The sequence below is a fragment of the Eschrichtius robustus genome, chromosome 19 (assembly GCF_028021215.1).
Source record: "Eschrichtius robustus isolate mEscRob2 chromosome 19, mEscRob2.pri, whole genome shotgun sequence".
Taxonomy (NCBI): domain Eukaryota; kingdom Metazoa; phylum Chordata; class Mammalia; order Artiodactyla; family Eschrichtiidae; genus Eschrichtius; species Eschrichtius robustus.
The window spans coordinates 62,382,718-62,398,619 of NC_090842.1; the positions used below are offsets into that span (position 1 = coordinate 62,382,718).

General features: G+C 53.8%; 3 protein-coding genes across 9 annotated transcripts; 1 reads left to right on the plus strand and 2 right to left on the minus strand.

Moving 5' to 3' along the window:
• Window positions 1-11: 11 nt before the first annotated feature.
• Window positions 12-4,270, minus strand: IZUMO1 (izumo sperm-oocyte fusion 1). Of its 4 annotated transcripts, none has more exons than XM_068528275.1 (10): window positions 4,176-4,270; window positions 3,322-3,855; window positions 2,886-2,960; window positions 2,417-2,503; window positions 2,127-2,147; window positions 1,699-1,779; window positions 1,407-1,507; window positions 983-1,136; window positions 417-645; window positions 12-196 (listed from the first exon to the last, which is right to left on the minus strand). In XM_068528275.1, the coding sequence occupies exons 2-9, from the start codon at window positions 3,557-3,559 to the stop codon at window positions 434-436; spliced, it is 969 nt and encodes a 322-aa protein (XP_068384376.1). In that variant the 5' UTR covers window positions 3,560-3,855; window positions 4,176-4,270; the 3' UTR covers window positions 12-196; window positions 417-433. The 4 variants fall into 4 exon arrangements, with proteins under 4 accessions (XP_068384376.1, XP_068384374.1, XP_068384373.1 ...); XM_068528273.1 differs by having other exon boundaries at window positions 70-196; window positions 438-645; window positions 983-1,100; XM_068528272.1 differs by having other exon boundaries at window positions 70-196; window positions 438-645.
• Window positions 4,271-5,316: 1,046 nt separating this feature from the next.
• On the minus strand, window positions 5,317-9,531 carry FUT1 (fucosyltransferase 1 (H blood group)). 4 transcript variants are annotated; one of them, XM_068528249.1, is made up of 2 exons: window positions 9,313-9,531; window positions 5,317-7,801 (listed from the first exon to the last, which is right to left on the minus strand). In XM_068528249.1, exon 2 carries the CDS (start codon window positions 7,797-7,799, stop codon window positions 6,702-6,704), a length of 1,098 nt encoding a protein of 365 aa, XP_068384350.1. In that variant the 5' UTR covers window positions 7,800-7,801; window positions 9,313-9,531; the 3' UTR covers window positions 5,317-6,701. The 4 variants fall into 4 exon arrangements, with proteins under 4 accessions (XP_068384350.1, XP_068384349.1, XP_068384351.1 ...); XM_068528248.1 differs by lacking the exon at window positions 9,313-9,531 and adding an exon at window positions 8,850-8,941; XM_068528250.1 differs by lacking the exon at window positions 9,313-9,531 and adding an exon at window positions 8,729-8,843.
• A 207-nt stretch (window positions 9,532-9,738) lies between these two features.
• FGF21 (fibroblast growth factor 21) lies at window positions 9,739-11,928 on the plus strand. The gene is made up of 4 exons (XM_068528732.1): window positions 9,739-9,864; window positions 10,061-10,650; window positions 10,773-10,876; window positions 11,620-11,928. The coding sequence occupies exons 2-4, from the start codon at window positions 10,419-10,421 to the stop codon at window positions 11,908-11,910; spliced, it is 627 nt and encodes a 208-aa protein (XP_068384833.1). The 5' UTR covers window positions 9,739-9,864; window positions 10,061-10,418; the 3' UTR covers window positions 11,911-11,928.
• Window positions 11,929-15,902: the final 3,974 nt, after the last annotated feature.

Sequence of the window (15,902 nt, forward strand, 5' to 3'; positions counted from 1 at the left end):
CCTAGGGGAACCAAAAGTTAGAATCAGTCCGGAGGAGTGAGTCAGATACTTAGACAACCAGATAAATATTTATTTTCTCCTTGATTCTTTGGTCTTTTCTTTTGAAACCCCAGAGTCCTGAGCAGCTCCATTGCCAGTGCTGAACCAGGAGGACTTTATGAAATCGATCACTTTCCCAGACCGAGAGAAAAGTATCCTGGTTGGGGTACAAATAGCAGAAACAGGTTAGGTCCTAATGAGGGAGGAACACCCCTCTCGGCCTCTCTATGTTTGATCTTATTCTAGCAATTATCCAAGCTTCGCCCTCCTAGGTAAGCCCCGCTCCCAAAGGAAGTCCGGCTCTCAGCGTTCCTTGGCTGGAGACCCCCTTCTGTATTAGGTAGTTGGAAGCCCCCGCCCCTCGCTCCAAGTCCTGCCTTCTTCAGTGGGCGGCTCACGCGGTTGCAACGCTGGCTATCAGCACGACAAAGCCCCAGATCAGCGGCCCGACCAGGCGGCTTCTCAGCACTTTCTCTGGCTTCGGAGACTGCGACTGGAGGGTTGTGGCCGTCTGGGGGCGATCCAAAGTCACCTCACCTGGGGCCACCTCATCCTCGGTTTCAGTGTTTGGTGACGGTATCTCCTCCACGATTCTTTTGGGCAATACTGATAGAACAGCGGTTAGGAGCAGTCCTGGGAGGGCGCAAAGGTCCCGCCAAGGCCAAGGCAACTCTCCCCACAGTAACTTGCCCCAGGACCCAGGCCCTCCGGGACATAATCACGCCTCCAACTGCGTGAAGCCCAAACACACCCACAAGGGAGCCCTGGCCCAGTGGCCAGAGGCCACACTCAGGGCAGGAAGCCATACCCCCGTGGCCTGATGGCCTGAAACCACACCCCGATGGGAAGTTATGCCCCACAAGCCACGCCCCTGAAGCCGCCCCCCCCACCCCACCCCCGCCAGGACCCTGAATCCCACTTCTCTCAACTCCCCAGCACTGACCTGTGACATGAAAATAGATGATCGTGGCTGGACTGGATTGCACGGAGCCCAGCTCGCAGCGATAGGTGCCTGCATCCTTCGGACGCACCATGGTCTTGGTCAGGGTGGGCTCCTTCCCCTTGGACATCAAGGTCTCAGAATGGTTCCCCCAAACCTAGACCCAAGCTCAAGGGGTCACAGAGGCCTGGGGGATTCAGGGGTTGGGGAGTACAGGGGTGAGGAGATCATGGGGCTTCAGTGGGGAGATGGGAGTCCAGGATGTACTGGTCAGGGCATGGGGTCCCAGGGGATCAGAAGAAGCCAAACTTGGTAGGTCATGGGTCATGGGCATTATGGGTGCAGGCCTGTGGATACAAGGGCCAGGGGGCTCATGCAAGCCTGATGGACTTGGAGTTCAAGGGTAACGGGAGTCGGAGGGCCCCACCCTGTAAAAGCTGTAATCCGTCAGGCCTTGAGAGATTTTATGCCAGTTGAGCTCACAATCCAGGATCATATCTTCCATTTGATGGACCTTGACTTTGCGCTCTGGGGATAGGGGGTTACTGTGGGATGCTCTTTCACGGTTCTGGGCCCTCTCCCAACCCCCTTCCACTTGGTCTCCCCCCACGCCTTTTCTTGTTGGCTGTCTCCAGTCTCCGACCTCTTTAGACTCTTGATCTCTCCTCTGGCTCCGCCCCTCTTGCGCCAACCCCTCTGGCTGGGCCCAGCTCTCTCACCTCCGCAATTCGAGGACTTTCGACAAGAGTGAACCTGCTTCTGGCAGGTACTGCACCAGATCAGAGGCTGCAACATCAAACCTGAAGGGGCAGGATCGAGGCTGTGTCCTCCCACTAAGAGGCGGGGCTAAGAGGAGAGGGCAGGGCCAAGGGCTGGGGCGGGCTCAAGAGCCGAATCCTGAGGAGGTCAGCCTGCGGGGCTGGGCTAGAACACAGCCCTGTAGGAAGCCGGTCTAACCAAGCTCAGTAAAGAGTGCAAAAAGTATATGCCCGCTTCCCAAGAAGTCCGAGGTGCAAAAGGAATACGGGAGACCCAGGAACCCCTCCACGCGGAGAATGAAAAAACACACAGACCCAAAAGAGGGAGGCTGGGTATTCACGGGGCAGGGATGAGGGATAGAGGACCAGTTCCCACAATCCGGACTCACCACATTTGTTGGGACAAAAAGCTGCCTCGGTAGAAAGAATTAAAAAAAAAAAAAAAAAAAAGTCAGATTTCTAAGTTAAAGGGGATGAGAGAGGGGGTGAAGGAACAGGCTAGGGCTGGGGCTCTTGAGTTCCAGGAAGGAAAGACTTGGGTGTCTGGGCCCCTGGGTCTGAGGGAGGAAGGGGTTGGGAGAGCTGATGGATGGGACTCGGAGAAGCAGAAGGCTGGGGTCCGGGACTCCTGGACTGTGAAAAGAGAAGGCTGGGATGCCGGACTCCCATCTTCTCTCACCCGCTTTTTGAAACTGAGCAGCGTAGCTGGCAAAGTTATCCTTTGCCAGGCGCAACATCCAGAACAGCTCCTTCACGAAGAGCTCACCTGGGAAGAAGCAGGATGACTCAGAGTAGTCCCCACCCCCACCCTCCTGCTCCTCCCAGATGTGAGGTACAGGAAGTTGGCCTCTGTCTGCAGAGCCTGGCTTTTGGGTCTTCTCAGGGAAGGACAATAAAATGTAATGACCACTTAACATAATGCTGGCCACTGGGCTAAGCAACAACTGGGATGAAGGCTCTGTTATGGTTTCCATTTTAGAGGTGACAAAGCGCTCAACGCCACACAGCTAGGAAACCGGCAGAGCCAGAATTTGAACCTAGGCAGTCTGGTTCCAGAGTCCAGTACCTGACCACCAGACCAGGTGTCACCAGCAATCACTTCCCTGAGAGTTTCTGGAAGCTCTCTCCTGCCCCCTCTGTGCATTTACCTTTTACATCACTGTCCATGATGCGTTTCAGATCCTTCAGCAAACTCCAAGCTGCCTTCTCCAGTGTGGCCTCATCTGTGGGGGGAGATAAACCCCAGATTCCAAGCATTGCTGTCTCATTGGCTCACCTAGTCTTAGAAACTACAGCACCCATGGGGCCAATGGGCAAGGATTGGCCTGGTAAAGGGATTAACCCACGCCGTTGCCTTCTGGGAGTTGTAGTCTTATTTTATTACATATTGAATAAAATTGCAGGATAAAAGGTAGGGAGAACAGTATTTGCCAGCCCTGGGGAACCCCAGAATCTGCATCCCAGCCTTCTCCATTCCCGAACCCAGGAGACTGTACCTCCAGCCCTTTCTCCCCAGCACCTCCCAGCAATCCTAGCCCCAGACCCCTCCTTTCCCAGGACCCAGGAGTCGCACTCCGTCCTCACCGACGACCCCCATATAGGAATCCTCGTCAATCGGCAGGTCCTTGAAAGCTTCCACTGCCTGCTTTACCCTTTTCATCACGTTTTTGTGATGCTTGGCCTCCAGGTGGCCAGGCAGGTAATCCGTCTCCAAGGAGTTTAGCGCCTCCACGACCTTTGGATCACACATGACACAGCCCCGAGCAGGAAGCAGGCAGCCGGCCAGAGCCGCCACCAGGAGGGGAAGCCGCCGCGGCCCCATTGCGGCCAGAGCGCGCAGCTCGCGCCGAACTCCAGGGAGGCTCCTCTTACCCCAAACCGAGAAGGTGAACGCTAAACGGAGAGAAACCCTTCTCCGAGACTAATGGAGCCCCAATTTTGCAGGGCGCACACTTCTCATTAGAAAACCGAGGAGTCCCGAATCACTCTAAACAGCCGCAGCCCGACCTTGACTCCTGACTGTTGTACCTTCCAACACTAGGGCTCGCTGAAGAGTCCAGGTTCTGAGGGCTTTCAGAGAGGACGAACAGGCCACTCCTTCCATTCTTTTTCCCACGACTAAAATTAAGGATTTTGGCGGGGGGGTGGGTGGGAGGGAGGGTAAGGTTGGTTGCGTGGTATAGACAGTTTTTAATTGGAGGTCACAGCCACGGTTCGCCCCTTACTAATAGGAACTCCCAAGCCTCTGCCTTCCGGCTACCCACGGCTGGGCCCCAAATTCCCAGGAGATATTCCCTGAGGTTTCCTTGGCCCCGCCCAGAAGCCCAACTCTTAGTCTGATTGGACCGCAACAAAGGGAGGCCCCGCCCATAGCTCCATGATGTCACAGCCCCCTTTTCAGACTAGAACTTTCCCAGCGTCTACCGAAGGGGACTTACCCTGTGGGCTCTGGTTTCCAAGCTAAGGAAAGGGCTTCTAGCCTTCAATCTCCGCCTCTCTCTGGGCCCCAGGACCCAGGCTTTTGGCTAGCTGACCACGGCCCTCGGGAAACACTGTCCTCGAGCCACGAAAACGTGGGAAGTGGTCCTTTCTAGCCCTAGGACTACGACTCCCAGAAGGCCCTGGGGTCTCTCCATAGCCGATTACTGCAGACAACCTCATAGCTTTATGGGAAATGTAGTTCAATAATTATAATATTGGGACTTCACTGGCGGTCCATCAGTTAAGACTGCGCTTCCACTGCAGGGGACTCGAGTTTGATCCCTGGTGGGGGAACTAAGATACCGCATGCCAAGCAGCGCGGCCAAAAAAAATTTTTTTTTTAAACTATAATCTTTGCTCACTCCCTCATCTACCCCTCCACCTTCTTTCTCCAGCCTCGGGCTGTATGCTGAGGTCCCAGGGGAAAGAGAGGTCTGGAGGCCAGTGCTGAGAGTCCGGGAAAGGAATTGGGTCTCTGAGACCATAACTCACACAAGTGCAGTAACAAGAGAGCAGGAACAGTATCCCAAGACATGAGAAGTGAGAGTCCCCGGAAGCTCCACACCTTTACTCCTACTCACTTACACACACCCTCATGCACACGAGACTCCAAAAAACCTGCAGAGACGGGTTGGTGATGAGGATTTTTAATTCATACCTCCCTCTCTCCCACCTATGGCAGCTGAGTAGGGAATGGTCCCCCAAAACTCCCTGAGAAGACTAGAAAAGGGCTTAAATTCTCAGACAACTCTGTAATTAAAGTGTCTACCTTCGCTTCCTTCAGAAAGCCTCAAGGGAATCCTGAAATCTGAGTCAAGAATCCCATCCTCTTTGGCCAGACCCTGTGCTCCTACCAGGGTTGGAGACCAGTCTTGGGTCTGCATACCTTCTGATTCTTTCATCCCTGACTTACCCAAAGCCAGATTTAGAGGCTCTGTGAATTCAGGGGCAGAGAGTGGTTGGCCAGGGGCACAATACCCGCAGCTTTCTGCAAGCCCAGAGGGCACCCTTACGCCAGCTGACTTTCAGTAAATCAACCCCACTGTTACCGAGTCCAAGCTCGCTGCATGACAGGCCAATAAATTGGGAGATGAGGTGTTGAGGCAAGGAACAGTGACTTTATTCAGAAAGCCAGGTGTTAGAGAAGAGGTCAGACTAGTGTCCTAGAGTACCGTCTTATGGGGCCTGGATGCTAGTTTCTTTTATAGAACAGAGAGGGGGAGGAGGTGAGGAAGTAAAGTAAAAACGCCATAAGTCTTGCAAAACATCTCCTGGCTTGGCCAGCATCGGGGAGGGGGTGTGTTAATTTCTTCTTTCTTGCAGTCCTTCATGGGTGGGTGGGCAGGATGTTTCCCTGTGAGCTGAACAAAGGCACTTTGGTTTAACATTCAGGCAGAGGGGCAGGGTTCCCCATGCAGACCATTATGTATGCTTATAGCTATAGATAGCATCCTTTTAGTGATTATAGTAACAAAAGCAAGGGAAAGCAAAAGTTAACATAAAAGAAACAGATCCAACATGGAATCAGATTTTGTTCTTCCCTGTTACACCATCACTCCCCAGCAGCCCAGCAGCCCAGCTGCAGAGGAGGAAACTTCCTTAATTGGGTAAAGCAACATGAACTTGGAGCCAAGATTTGCATGTCTACCTTTGGTAGTTTTGAGCTTAAAAAAAAAAAAGGTGTCCCTAGATCTCTGCAGAGCCTTGCTCCTTAAGCTGCAGCATTCAGCAGCATCCCTTCCCCCACCCCTCCCATGTTTTACCATATCTGTGGTTTTTCAGGGGCTGAAATGTTGGGTAAAGTTCCACTTTTCACACAAACTGCCCCAGCTACAGAGAGTTTGTCATCCATCAACCTTTCTAGCAGTGGTGAGGTGTTGGGCTGCTGGTTTTACCTTTGTTAGTTTCTTTGCCGAGGTAATCTGGAATTCCAGAATCCCAACCCCTCTGGAAGGTCCCCACAGGGTTCTTTACAGGCATTAGAGCTGATCCTCTCCAGAAAAAATCCCTCCTCTAGAATCATTCCAGAAACACAGAAGGGGAGTTGGTGAGTGCTTGCTGTAGCACACCCATGAGTTCCTTCTGTCCTGATGACCCAAGGAAGAGAAATATCTCTTCTCAAAAAGACCAGGATGGTCAATGCTGGAACAGGGAGTTCCCTGTTCCTGGTGGGGCAGTGATCTAGAAGTACTCTGGATATGGGCTGGGAAGAACAGGTGGGCACTGTGCATTCTAGAACTGTCATGAGCTTCTGCAGACATTGCCAGCCATCATGAAAAGATCTTCCATTGATTCTAGAATGTTCTGGCAGTTGCAGAAAGCCAGCCCCCCTTTTTCTCCAAGTCTAGCCAACTAGAATCACTCTAGAAATGGGTGTCCACCAGCTGCAGGACCACCAGCTTCTCCAGAAGCTGCTGGGCTTCCAGAGATACATAACACTGGCCCTAGGTTCATCAGACTATTTCAGAAAGTCTCCTTGCTGCTCAATGCTCAGCCAACATCTGGAGCGGAGTCAAGTCTGCATTAATGCCCACCCACTCAGGCAGGAAGGCGGCCTCGGGTTTAAAGATATTTAGGAAGTTGGAGTTAGGCAGGGTGAAGTTGGCCAGGTAGACGGTGTTTCCACCAGCCAGGTAGGCGGCCCAGAAGCCGAAGGTGCCAATGGTCATGATGGTGTGGTTGCATTGTGTGAGCAGTGCGAAGTCCTTGCCGGGGGTACGCTCTTGCCCATCGCCAGCGAAGATCACATCCCCCCGGGAGGTGTCGATGTTTTCCCGGCACCACTCCATGCCGTTGCTGGTGACCACAAAGATCGGGGCTTCATGCCGGGCCCGGAACCAGTCCATAGCCTGCTGGAGGTAAGCGCGATCACCCACTACACCCTTCCATTGATAGGGCATCACCTGCAGGTAGTCCCCACGGCGCACGTGGACACCCACGAAGGTGCTCGGGCGGTCCCCCGTGCGGCTGAGCCGGAACTGACTCAGTAAACTCTGGGCCTCTCGCCGAAGGTGGTCGTGCAGGGTGAACTCGCTGCGGATCTGTTCCCGGAGATGATGGAAGAAAGTCCAGGAGCAGGGGAAACCGGTGAGCCTCAGCCAGGGCTCCTTCAATTGGGCGTACTCCTCCGACATCCAGTCGTGAAGCTCCAGCTCCCGCCAAGGCGTGCGGCTGTTCACCTCAGGCGCCAGCACGGGCAGGGTGATGCGGAACACGGGGGCCAGGGTGGCGTGCATGGCAGGCTGGATGAAGGCCTGGCGGCCGTTGAGCTGGGCCAGGGCCAGCAGCGTGGCGTACTGCCCCATCTGGTTCCCAAGCCGGCCATTTGGGTAGATAGTCCAGGTTCCTGAGAGGGAAGCAGGATGCTTGGGACAGGAAAAAGAGGCCTTGGGGTTTATGGGTGTGTCCGACAGGCAGATGATGGCCACAGGGGATGTCACTGGGTTACGGTCGGGACATAGGGCAGACAGGCCTAAGCCATTGTGAAAGAGGTCTTGGTGGATATGGAGGAAGAAGACTGAGGCAAAAACACAGGCTAGCAGGAAGGTCAGACAGAGGTGACGGAGCCTGGGTGCCCACATGGCTGCAAGGGAAGAAAAGTGAATTACGAGATACTCAAAGCTTGAGAATGAATGTCAAGGAGGAGAGGCCTGAGAGAATGAGGAAACTCTGGGTTTGGACACCTGGGTCTGAGGGAAAAGGGGATCAGGGCTCCTGGATCTGAATTAGGAGAAGTTAAGGGCTTGGAATTTCACCAGATGGAAGATGGTGAAAATTAGTGGTTTCCAAAATAGCAGTGGTCCAGGACCCACCACCTTGTCCTCACATCTTGGAATTTCACTCTCCCAGGCAGCAAGGCCCACTGACGTTGGACAGCATTGCCCCAACTCCTTTCTCAGTGAACCTGTGTGTGACGGGCGGAGTGCACCACGGAGGTGGCAGGAAGCAACAGGCCAAGTAGAACATGAGAGGCTGGAGGTCCAGGCCTGGATGGGGGATCTTGTTTCCTGGAGGAGCAGGAGTTGGGGGTCGGGGTGGAGGAGACTCCTGGGGGTCATAGGGGGTTAGAGGTTGGGGGAGCGCCTCCTGGGACTGAAGCCCCGATTCCTGGGTCCGAGGCATCTGCATTTCTCACTTACCTGAGCTCCACAGTCAGCTTGGCGTGAACGGAGCGTTCCGGCCCCAAGTGCAGCCCACATCCGGCGGCCCCCGGAACCCTGGACTCCAGGTTCCCAGGCCCGACAGCCCTCCCCCTCCACGCCGCCTCCCCCGACTGGCTGCGAGGGCTCGGGAAGGGGAGGTAAGAGCGGGGACGCGGTCCGGAGGATCACAGCCTCCGCCCCTCCCCGGCCGGCAGGTAGCTCGGAGGCGGAGCCCCGCCCCTTCCCTGGCGCCGAGCCCCAGCTCCCCGGTCTAGGGCAGCAGCCCCCGCCCTGTGCCCTCCCAGGACCAGGAGACCCGCGCCCCAGCCCCCCTCCTGCCTGACATCGGCCAGACCGGGGCAGCCCACCTGGCCTCCTAGCAGCCCATCCTTCCGTGGACACGGAGATCTAGCGCCCAGCTGCAACGCTGGACCCGGCGCTTCGACCTCTTCCCCTCCAGTTTCTAGGTTCTCCATCCGCCCAGTGTACCTGGATGCGCCGAGTCCGGCCACGCCCCAGCGGCTTCCGCCCCCTGTCGCGTCCTCCCGCGGGGATGCAGAACCTATTAACCTGGCTTCTCCATGGGCGGGTGCAAAGCCTCCTCCGGCTCTGAGTCCCGGCGTGAGAGCCTCTGGCGGGAAAGTGTCCCCGCGCCCACCAGGGGCCGCCGATCCCCCGTCCGCCCCATCCACCCGCAAACTCGAGAGTCCCGGCTCCCAGTCTCTCCTTCTGAGGGAATCCTAGCGTCCGGCACCTGACTGCTGCTTTCCAGAAGGGAACGTCCCGCCCTACGGAGAAAGCAGAAGTGGAAGGGAAACTCTCTTCCACAGAGGCCGAGGCAGAGCCGGCTAGTAGCAAAAGCCTCCCTCTCCTGCAGACCTGAGGCGGTTTCCCTCGACCCGAGGCTTCTCCCCACCAACCCCCAGCCTGGCCCGAGCGGTCTGACAATTACCATTCAAGAAAGCAAAGGCCCGGGAATTGGACTTGACTCTCTAGAGATCTGATCATAATTTCTCCAGACGCAGGATTCCCAGCCCCCAGCCCCCTCCTCAGAATGAGAAGTCCGGGCCTCCAGTCACCCGCCTCCTTCAGATCTGGTGTTCAGACTCTTGCACGCTTAGGTTCCAGGAAATTGCTCAACCCCTCATTCCCTTTGGGACCTTGGGTCTAATTTCTCCCTCCTGAGCCTGTCAGTTGTCAACTCTGAGTCAAAGATTCTCACCCTCCCCCCACTTCCCCAGGCTATTTTGAGGGCACCGGTCTGATCTTGGTTAGCTTCTCTGGTGAAAGAAACATCAGGATTGCATCAGGGTCCAGGAGGAGGAGGCTGGGATTTTGGTGTATGAGTGCCTGGGCTGGGGTTGGTGAGGAGGGTGGTCTGAAGCTTCCACACCAGGACTCCCGTGTCCTTGAGGAGGACGCTTTGATCATGTGGCACTTGCTGCTTTCCTGATGATCAGGGAACCTCAGTGTTCAGGGAACCCCCAGAAACCCAGAAAGTCAGGTGAGATGCAGAAATGCCAGTTGTGGGACACAATCTGCATCAGTCAGGCAGAGAGGCGGATCCCAGCCCCGCTTCCTGCTCTAACTCAGGAGTCCAGGCCCCCAGCTCCCTCCTCCCTCAAACCAAACGGTCTGGGCCCCCAGCCCCTTTCACTCAGGTCCCAGTTCATCACATTTCTATCCCCCTGATTCCTCAGACCCAGGAGCCCAGGGCCCCAGCTGGAAGGACCCCCGATTGCATCATCCATTCAGGCTGACCTGGCCACCGTGGAATTCTAGCATCTGCCATGTAGGTCAAATATCAAGGGTCAAGCGTCGGGAAGGTGATTGGGCGGCTCTGTCTGGGTATAAATTCTGGAGCATCTGCATTCTTCCCAAGCGATCTGGGTGTCCTGTCAGCTGTGAATCCAGGTGCAAGAGGACCCAGGCATTTCAGCTACCAGAGAAGCCATCGTGAATCTGCTCTCCCCGACAACCAGGCTCTGAAACAGAATCTAGACCATTCAGGTCTTCAAAGCCCAGACCCCATACCTCACTTGAGGACGTGAACCATTGATGGGCTGGGACAAGGCCAAATTTGAGCACCTGGGACTGTGGGTCCCTGTGCTAGCTGTCCTGCTGGGAGCGTGCCAGGCACATCCCATTCCTGACTCCAGCCCCCTCCTCCAATTTGGGGGCCAAGTCCGCCAGCGATACCTCTACACGGATGACGCCCAGGAGACGGAGGCCCACCTGGAGATCAGGGCTGATGGCACAGTGGTGGGGACGGCCCGCCAGAGCCCCGAAAGTGAGTGTAGGGGTAGGGCCTGGTCCTGAGGGCGGAGAGAATTGGGGCCTGGCCTCCTGGGTCTGAGGGAGGAGAGGGATGGGCAAAGGCCTTCTGAGTCCCTGATCACTTTCTCCTCTCAGGTCTTCTGGAGCTGAAAGCCCTAAAGCCAGGGGTCATTCAAATCTTGGGAGTTAAAACATCCAGGTTCCTGTGCCAGGGGCCAGAGGGGAGGCTGTATGGATCGGTGAGTTCCCAGGACCCCTGTCCATGCGCTCCACCCTTCCTCTCCCCATCCTCACAGTCTGGGGGACCACGTTTTGCACCTTTGACCTTGGCCAGGCTTGGCTCGATGCTCTCTGCATGCCCCAACCTCGCCACAATCCCTGGAGGGGGCAGCTGTTGTCATCCATGTTCACAAGAAGAGGAAACTGAGGCTCAGGCAGGGCCTCCACCGGCCCCAAGTCACAAAGCCTATGAATGACAGAATGACCTGGGAGACCGAGTCTTGTGACTCGTAACCCATGCTGACCACACAGGCTCCTACAGGCCTGACTCATGCTGGGTGCAGGGTCACTCTGGGAATCGATGGCCTGTAAAGTGAACGTGACCTTGGGTGCTAGCCAGATGCCCCTGCCAGGACTTAGAGAGCCTCCACTGATCCCTGGGCTGCAATATTCTTCTCTGTGAAGTGAGGGCAAGGAGGTGGGCCTGGCGGGACTGCCTAGGGGTAAAGGAAGAGCCTGCTTCTGTGGTTTTGAGGAAGGGGCTGGGAACCTGGCCTCTGCATCTGAGGGAGGAGTGGGTCCCCCGGCTCCCCAGGAGTCCCGGGACTCCCACATCCTATTGGAGGACAGGACTCTGTGGTCTGAAAGGAGAGAGAGCTGGGGGCCTGCACCCCTGAGTCTGAGAGAGGATGGAGCTGGGGTTCCTGCAGGAGGAAGGTGTAGAGGAATCCCACGTCTCTGATCTTCGTTCTCATCCCCTCAGCTCCACTTCGACCCCCAGGCCTGCAGCTTCCGGGAGCTGCTTCTCGAGGATGGATACAACGTTTACCAGTCTGAGGCTCTTGGCCTTCCACTCCGCCTGCCCCCGCACCGCTCCTCCAACTGGGACCTGGCCCCCCGGGGACCTGCTCGCTTCCTGCCGCTGCCAGGCTTCCTCCCGGCACCCCTGGAGCCTCCAGGGATCTTGGCCCCCGAGCCTCCCGACGTGGGTTCCTCGGACCCCCTGAGCATGGTGGGACCTTCACATGGCCGAAGCCCCAGCTACACTTCCTGAAGCCACAGGCTGTTTATTACTGAGTCTCCTCTTTATTTATTGTATTATTTATCTTATTTATTTTCTTATTTTTCTTACTTGAAATAATAAAGAGTCTGAGAGGAGGATCAGAGTGAGCACATGTGTTTGAGGGAGGAAATGGGGTCAGCTTCCTGGTCTCCCCTTGCCCCGCCCATTGCCGCAAGGCTGTGGGAAGGTCCCAGCCTTTCTGCCCCCCTCCCCTGGCCAGCCCTCAGATTTCTGCTCCACTAAGGCGTTCCCAGGGACTCTGGACTATCCCTGCCCTTTGACAGGACAGGACTTGTTATTCTCCCTCTCCCCCTCCCCCTGTCCCCAACCTCGTGTTAGTGTTGTGGAACTATTTCTCTGAGGTAGCTCAATAACGGGGGACATTAAAAAAAAATGACACAGCAGACCCACAGCCTCATGGGAGATGTAGTTTTCTGGGTTCATTTAGCACTAGGAATGGAAAGACTTCTTGGTCCTCAGGGCTGGGGCAAGAACTCTTGGATTCTGGGGGTGTAGTTGGTTCTAGGAACACACTCTTGGGTCCTGAGGGATCAGTGGGCTGGACACCTGGATCCTGGAGAACAGGGGAATAAGAACCTGGGCACCCTGGTCTGAGAGAGGAGGGGCTGAAGATTGGGAGTCCTGGGTCTCAGGAAAAGGACCTGAGAATCTGAACGCTTCCATCCAGGTGCTTATGGACTTTGGAGTGTAAGGACTGTCACAGAATCCAATCTCAGTGAGCACGTTGCCCATCTTCCTCCCTTTCCACAACTTAGATTTCCATATTGCTCTTCAAATTATTTCCTGGTTAGGAAAGAATTGAAGTCAAAGATTTAGACTACATTTCACAGGGATGGGTCAACTTTGGCTGGACCCCAGGTGTCTGACTGACCACTGCAGCCTCACAGGAGTTGTGGTCTCAAGCCCTTGATCTAAATTCCAAGGTCCAAGTGAGAGGAACATCTCAGTCAAAAGGAATATAAGTGCGGGTCCCAGAAGGTCATGGGAGGGATTCAATGCCTGGAGAAAATGAAGGTCTGTGTCTTGTAGAAAATACAGTTTCCCACTCTGATGGAACCAGACTGGCTCAGTCAAGGGAGAGTTCTCACTGGAGACAGAATCTGAAACGCCACAAGGGGGCGGGGACCCAGAAAGGGGAAATCAGACAGGGAACCTGCAAAATGTGTTCAAACAAGCACCTGTCACTCTGTGTAGTGCCTCCTTTCCCAACTGTGTAGTGCCTCCTTTCTGGTAGAAGCAGGTAGTGTCCCCTTGTCCAAAGACCATCCTCTGAGGTTGCTGCCTGACACAGGACCGCTGATCTTCCTCAGGACCCACCCCCTCATCTCCAAATGCTTCTAGACTTGACCCCTGGCAGCCTCCACTGGGTGAGGTACAAAGTGTGATCAGTGAGGAACTATGACACACACCAAAAGAATTGCAAGATCTTCCCCGCCTTGAAATTGACAGCAAAGTGGGCAGCCAGTCTGGGAAGGGGAGCCGGTAGATGAATTGATTGACAGAGATTCCAGATTCCAGGGTGAGCTCTAGGGGCTGGGGGGTGGCCCTAGTTTGCTCTTTCGTTGGCTGGAACCTGCACCCCAAGTGGTCTAAACTTGAGATGCTGTAGAGTGGCTCTTCTCAAAGCGTGGCCCCAAACCAGCTGCATTAGCATCACCCGGGAACTTGTTAGAAATGCACGTTCTGGAGCCCAGACCTATTGCATCCAAAATTCTGGGAGAAAGGCTAATTCATAGGGACAGAAATCAGATTAGTGGCTGCCACCAACTGGTGGGAGAATGGAATGAGGATTTATTCGTTTCCTAGGGCTGCGGTAAGAAAGTACCACAAACTACAGGGCTGAAAATAACAGAAGTTTGTTCTCTCACGGTTCTGGAGGCTAGAAGTCTGAAATCAAGGTGTCAACAGGGCAATGCCCTCTCTAAAGGCTCTAGGGGAAGATCCTTCCTTGCTTCTTCCCAGCTTCTGGTGGTTGCTGACAATCCTTGGCATCCCTCGGCTTGTAGACGCATCACTCCTATCTCTGCCTCCATCTTCACATGGCCTTCTCCCCGAGTGTCTGTTTCTTCTTACGAGGGTACCACTCTAACCCAGTGTGACCTCATATTAACTTGATAAAGACCCTGTTTCCAAATACGGCCACATTCACTGGTTCCAGGGGACATGCATTTCCAGGGGATGCTATTTAACTCAGTATACGTCTCTATATGCAGTTGCCACAATCCATCTTCTCTTGCTCACATGTAAGTAATTGAGGAATTTGTTCGGTAGGGAGTAGGGTGGCCAGGATAGCTTTCCTAGCCTCATCATTCTGATAGTTCACTCTCTGCTGTTTCCATACAGTATGAAAAAATACAACCTCTCAGCATAGCCACATCGCCGATATTTCAGAGAGAGATATACCTCCTCTGTTTACTTCCCTCCCGGTACCTGAACCTTTTCTCTCCTTTACCCCCAGAGTTCCTGCCAAAATCAATCTGGGTTTTGCTTCCATTAGTTTTCACAAGAATAGAGCTTTGTCCAACCACTAAAAAGAAAGGATAATTCTGTAACGTGATAGATGCTAATTATCACTACAATAGCAATCATATTACAATATATAAATGTATCAAATTAACATGTTGTATACCTTAAATTTATACAATGTTATCTGTCAATAGATTTCAATAATAATTTTTTTTAAGTATGGAGTTTTGTTCTTCCAAAAGAGAGATTCTGTTGCGTAATTCTGAGATCTCTGAGGACACAGACCACCCCAGCACAACCCAGCGACTAATTGGAGCCTGTGAAACTTCACACACACAAACACACGCACAATTTTTAAAATACTTATTTATTATTATTATTATTATTTTTGGCTGCTTTGGGTCTCAGTTGCGGCATATGGGAATCTTTCATTGCGGTGCGTGGGCTCTTTGTTGCGGCGTGCAGGCTTCTCTCTCTAGTTGTGTCGTGCGAGCTCCAGAGCGCATGGGCTCAGTAGTTGCGGGCTCAGTAGTTGCGGTGCCTGGGCTTAGTTGCCTCAAGGCATGTGGGATCTTAGTTCCCCAACCAGGGATCGAACCAGCGTGCCCTGTGTTGCAAGACGGATTCTTAACCACTGGACCACAAGGGAAGTCCCCCCCCAACCAATACACGCACACACACACACCATTTGCTGCTGTTGTTCTCAGATTGTCTCACCAAGTCCTCAGCTATGAGGGCAACCTCTCCTCTAGAGGTGAGGACTGGTGGGAAGTTTCCAATCTTCATAGCACTTTTGCTCGTTTCCTTTTCTTCCTGTACTGGCACTGGTTTGGCCTCACCCACTCATATTTCAGGATTCATGGGGCTCCATTGTCGGCTGGTTTTGTAAAGCGTTGTTTGTGAGCTTCTGCTATCCTACTGGCTCTGGGCGGGGGGGGGGGGGGGGGGGGGGGGGGGTGGGGGGGCGGAATTTGGGAAGATTAAGAAACTCTGCTGCCTAAACTGAATCTAATCAAGAGTAAACATCAAACAAATTCCAGTCGACGACCATCTGCAAAACAATTGGCCTCGACTCTTGGAAAATGTCAAGGTCAAGAAAAAGATAGGGGAACTATGTGTACGAACAGAGACCAGAGTCAGCAGAAGGAAATGCAGTGCGTTGAGTAATCCAGGTGATATCCTGGATATTAACAAGACACTTGATGAAATTTGAATGAGTTCTGAACTTTAGATAGTCATTTATTCATGTTAAAATTTTCTGGGTTTGATCTCTGTACTGCGGTTATTAAACAGAATGTCCTTGTTCTTAGCAAATACACACTGAAGTATTTCGGGACAAAGGGGCATGGTATCGCCAATGCTTTCTCAAATATTTCTGGAAAGGTAAATACATAATAATATATAGACATAGAGGGTGAATGAGAAAGCAAAAGGGAGTGGGAATAGCGATAATCGGGGAGCCTAGTTAAGGATATATGGAGTTCTTTGTACAAATC